The 5599-nt window shown below is 42.4% G+C and overlaps 1 protein-coding gene across 1 annotated transcript in view; it reads left to right on the top strand.

Moving 5' to 3' along the window:
* The first annotated feature begins 730 nt into the window (after positions 1-730).
* The window catches only part of si:dkey-112m2.1 (transmembrane protein 132D), a 121080-nt gene continuing 116211 nt past the window's right edge, over positions 731-5599 (top strand). Inside the window, exons 1-2 of the mRNA XM_061262071.1 lie at positions 731-754; positions 1602-1801. Of these exons, the coding sequence (XP_061118055.1) occupies positions 731-754; positions 1602-1801 (224 nt within the window). The remainder of the gene's footprint in view (positions 755-1601; positions 1802-5599) is intronic.

Here is a 5599-nt window from a genome sequence, read left to right as displayed (position 1 = left end):
GAAAAGAACAGAGTCCAGCCCCTCCAGCCTTTTTCCCCCATAGTCTCCCGCCTGGGTGCAGAGAAGATGAGGGCTAACGGTGTATGCTCCTGGGGTTAAATACAGCCACATATTGCCACCGTAACCAGAGGAAGCATTACATTACATTATTGGCATTTGGCAGACGCTCTTATCCAGAGCGACGTACAACAAAGTGCATACCCATAACCAGGGATAAGTGCGCTGAAAGACCCTAGAGGGAAGTACAATTTCAACTGCTACCTGTACAACAAAGATAAGATTTTTTTTTTTTTTTGGAACAAAGAAACGAACAAATAGAGCAAAAGTGACCAAAGTTAATTATCCAAACACTGCTTACCTAGCCAACTAAAAATACCGATACACAAAGCAAGTCACAGAGACAACAATTAAGGTTCACAGGGAGGTAGGGAGGGATGGGGAGAGGTGCTGCTTGAAGAGGTGTGTCTTCAGCTTGCGCTTGAAGGTGGGGAGAGATTCTACAGTTCTGACCTCAACGGGGAGTTCATTCCACCACCGTGGAGCCAGAAAAGACAGTAGTCGTGAGCGTGAGGTGGAGGTTCGGAGAGGGGGAGGTGCCAAGCGGCCTGTGGAGGCTGAACGAAGAGGTCTGGCAGGGGTGTAGGGTCTGATGATTTTTTGTAGATAAGCTGGGGAAGACCCTTTAACTGCTTGGAAGGCTAGCACCAATGTTTTGAATTTGATGAGAGCCATGACGGGCAGCCAGTGGAGGGAAGTAAGCAGGGGGGTGACGTGTGAGTATTTGGGAAGGTTAAAGACCAGACGAGCTGCTGCATTCTGGATGAGTTGGAGGGGTCTGATGGCGGACGCTGGGAGGCCAGCCAAGAGGGAAGCCAGCAAGCTGACCAGCGCACTGAATGACAATGCCAGATTTGAATCATTTCTGCCTTACACTAGACTGACTTGATCAAATCCTTTGGAACTACTACACATTTTTACATTTTAGCTTGACGAGCGACATGCAGTACTTTTGTAAATTTCAGCACATAGAAAGATGAATTACAAAAAATACCAGAGATACCAGAGATTAAAATAGTTGCCATAGCCTACACATTTCAGGGAGATTGGGCTGATTTGTATCTTATTTAACGATTCATTTGCCGTACTTGGTACCCTAATATTTGACTTTATTAAAACATACTGAAATGACCATTCGCCTGTTTTCATTTTCCACGTTTATTTCACCTTTTCCTCACAACATAGTGCAGTTGCACAATATAAACAGGAAATTATACCTGCTAAAGAGATAACCTGATTATTATGCCGGCTCCCCTGATTACCTTTATGTGTGACCAAATACTAAGTTGGCAACAATCGAGCCAAACTGAGCTACTTTTTTATTTTATGTTTAAACAAATTCACGTTTAAATATAATTTATTTAAAATGCTAGGCCCATCTCGCTCCCCGGGTAAGCTACTTTCTTGTAGCCCTATTTGAGTGAGAAGCTAGTGATAGTGATCAAGGTTGAGGCTCACAACACTAGCAGAATAGTCACTGCTATGCTTGGCAAGCTTATTGGGGTGACTACTCATCTGGAGGGTCTGTCGATGACTTCCGGCAGTCCCCCTCGAGTGGCCAGCAGGCAGGCTTCCAGACGGGCTGTCTGTCCTGCCAAAGCCTGTGTTGCCTGCTGCTGGCCATGGACAGCTTCCGTGAGGGTCTGGAGGAGTTTATCCATCTGTGGAAGGCTACAGGGGCTCATTGGGACGAGGCCTCTGGCAGGGACCTCAGGAATGGGTGGCATGGTAGCAGCTTCTGGGGGTAGTCTTCAGGTTGGGCACAGTAACCATGGTGGCACAGGTGCCCAGACCACTCACGCCATACAGACCCACACCCACCTGTCACACTGTACTCATCTCAGGCCTCATCAAGAGCATTCCTCTTCATGGTCCAGGTAGGCACCTAGGTCTGTGAGCCACCCCTTCCCCTAGGTCTGTGGGCCACAACCTTCATGCCCAGGGATTAGGTTGGGTCTCAGCAACCTGACAAAGGAACTCCAGAGGATGGGCCACCCACGGGTCCTCCCATGATCAGGTTGTGAGGCTTTGATCCCTGCTGGACAGCACCCAAATCTGTTTAAACTGTTTAAATTCAGTCAATCTGTAGGCTTTGTATGGCATGATCAAAGGAAACTCCAGAAGAGATTAAAAGGTCAGTTCTCTAAATGGAGGTGGAAACCACTGCTAAACAAGAGAAACATCAAAGCTCATCTCACAATTGCAAAAAAAGCACTGGGATGATCCCCAAGCATTTTGGGATAATGTTGAATAGACATATGAGCCAAAAGCAGATATGGCAGATATGGGTGCCATCTTGTCTGTCATGAGACACTTCGCAGTATGACCATTATACCTGTCAAACATGGCAATGTTACTGTGATGGTGTGTGAATGATATTGTATGTGTGTGAACTGCAATGAAAGACACAAAAAAGAGAAAAAAACATAAGTGCAATTCTTGTAATTTATAACACACAACCTACACATAATGTGTTCCAAGATCTTGGCGTGAGAAGAAAACACATCAGAAAAATGATCAAATATTTATATAATTATAAGCAGACCCAAATTGGAAAGCAAAACTAAGTATTAAACTGCAGTCATATCCTCAGTGACATGCGTTTCAGCAACCACAGGGTAACCAGATGTCGCTGTGACCAGTGACATTTATCACCTCTTTCTCTCTTTTCATATACATTTCAGGAAGGTTCTATCATTTAGCAACATGTCACAGAAGTCTTATCCCATTTCACCCTTTTATAGCCCTTTTTCCACTCATGGGCATGGACCCAGAAATACATCATTAAAGGCCCACATGCATCAGCATTCTCTTCCTGGTTTTAATATCTAAAACGCCCACAAAATGTTTGCAAAGAACAGTGATGTAGGTTTTTTTTTAAGTCCCTAACCCTGCCCCCAGAGCCCAATTCCCCCTCCCACCCTGGCTCCTGTGGTTTAGGAGCAACATCCTCCAATAATTATACAAGAACATGCATCATGTCGCATGGGAAATCTTTTACAAACAGCATGGAAAAATAGCAGTTGGACCCAAAAATATGCATACATTTACCAAAATTGCAGTTTACTTGGACTAGTATAGAACACAAATCGAATGCCTGGAATGATATGAAAAGCTGAGAAACATGAATTACTGTATGTGTGTGGGCCTTTAATCCCTTACCTGCATTTGTTCCTTTTTTCACGGTGCAATTTTCAATCATGGTAACTATGGTAACTATGGAAACAAGATACAAAGCAAACTCACAGTTCTATTTGTATAACCTTTTTTAAGATTCCATTGCTTTAGCGACAACAGTTCCTTATTGTAACGAGTGTGGGGGGAGCTCACTGCCTCTGCATTTTGGAAAGCCACATACTAAAAGCAATAAGGTAATGTCAAGGGTCCAGATAGTTTTTAAAATGAGTTACTTGTTAACTCTGAGAAACATCAATAGAATCTCCATTATCATTGTTGTCCATTTTGTCATTGCATACTTCTACAAAAGTAGTTGTACATATGAATGCTATCTACATTTTGTATAGGCTAAAAATAATAATATTTTATTATTATTCAGTGTTCTTATAAATAAGAAGCCAGCCAGCTTTTGAATAATAAATAGCATGTGAAATTGTGGAATGTGTTTGACTTGTTGATGGGGGTTGAGAATTTGACAAAAACACAATTGATATATTAGTTTTGTTTTGTTAAATAATACTAATTAATAACTAAGTAATAATACAATCCTCTCGACCAGTTGCTGTCTGGGGACAGTGCAAGGAGAGGGAGTTTGAGACAGAGAGGTAGAAGGAGGGTGGGGGGAAGTGCAAACAGGATAGAAAGCGTTTCATTTAGTAAGCAAAATGCAATATTTTGCACCTCATAAGACCCAAAGTATCATTAGGTTCCAGGTGTCTTTTTGGAGTTTTAAAATTGTATAATCCTTTTCATAAAACTGCTTAGACATAGCTTAGAAAAAACTATGCAGAATGCGCACATGATATTGTCATCAAAATTGAAAGGGGATTTGGCCAGTGTTTGGTTGTGGCTCCAATGTGTTTCCAAGCACACCAGCCACATCCACAATAATCATAAAAAGAAAATATTTTCAGTGAGGAAAAAAAGCTTCCACTTTCACTGTATTTGAGCTTTGGAACTTTGTTTTCGTAATGGTTATAGTAATTATGACTCTTGGAAAACAAACCCCAAAGGATTACCTTTCAGAAGAGACAAGGATTATACTTGTAGTCAAAAGGGTTCAAGTTGTAACCATTTTATATTTGGTATGTCATGTCAAGAAAACGGGGTGATACTTAAAGGGTTAAAGTCTGTCTACTGTCCAGGGGGACCTGTTTGCAATTGGGCCAATATTTACTGTGAAGCAGACTTGCCTAGACAGCAGGCAAAATGCAAAAAAGTCTGAACAAAAGCACTCGCAGAATTGCTGATTTGATACTGGGAACAGCCCCAAGCTCCCATGGACTTGAAAGAAACACGACTCATGCCCTGCTGTACAATCCAGCTATGCCAGCTTGAAAATTGAGCTGATTAAGATGGTCAAAAGCAGGTCTATTTGGAGGTCAGCCAGCTAGTGCTGGTAGCTTGTCTGAGCTGGTAGCTGGTCAACCAGCTAAACCATGTCGAGCTGAGAGCTGGTCTGAACTGGTCAACCAGCTACCAGCTGTTTCAAAACCTTGCTTGAGCTGCTTTTTTCAGCCGGGTGTTCATTCATGTGTTGTGCCTGTGTAAGCACGTGCATATTCTGTGACGTAGAGACATGCTGACCAAATATCAAAGAAAATTAATGTGGGGCTCAGAAATAAATTGTCCCTAGAGAGCAATTATATCAGTGTGAAGAAGTGTAAAAATATGAAAGTAATGTCCAAAATGATGACATATAGCCAGGGTAAATTCCAATTCTGAATGGACTTAAGGGGAAATCTGCCAACATTACAATTCAGATGAGGCAGTAATGGTTGGAATGAAAATCAGCATACACAGTTGGTTCCCAGGGCCAAGTTTGGGAGCCACTGGTGCATACATACAATAATCCATCTGAAGCTCTTCAATATACATTGAACTGGCTTAGTTCTCATGCTGTGCTGTGATGTGATTACAGATAGTGATGCAGTGTATGTGTTGGTAAGGATGTTATGGAGTTCACCTCACTGTTTTGTAAGGCTTATATTATTTCCTCTTGGCCATGTACATTACACTAGTTTTTTAGCTGATGCTTTTATATGGAGCAACTTTTATATAGAGCAATATCCCCCTTGAAGTGATGTGGGCTTAAGGGTCTTGCTCAAGGGCACAGCTGCACTGATCTTATTTGTGTACCACCCACCTTCCAGGTCCCAGTCAAGCAACATAGCCACTAGGCTGTCCCATTTGACATGATCTGGGAATCTGATCTGATTAAATGTGGAAAAATACAGCGTCCATGCGTAGAGGTACCAGGGCCACTGGAAATCCCTGAACAATCCCTACAGTCTGTGGAAGGTATGCAAGGATCCTTGTCAGGATCAGTCCTGATAACATTTAAATGGTCCTCTCTTGCAGTGAC

Source organism: Conger conger, chromosome 12, assembly GCF_963514075.1.
Source record: "Conger conger chromosome 12, fConCon1.1, whole genome shotgun sequence".
Lineage (NCBI taxonomy): Eukaryota > Metazoa > Chordata > Actinopteri > Anguilliformes > Congridae > Conger > Conger conger.
Note: the sequence above shows the minus strand (reverse complement) of the source record. Positions and strands in the feature narration are given on the sequence as shown.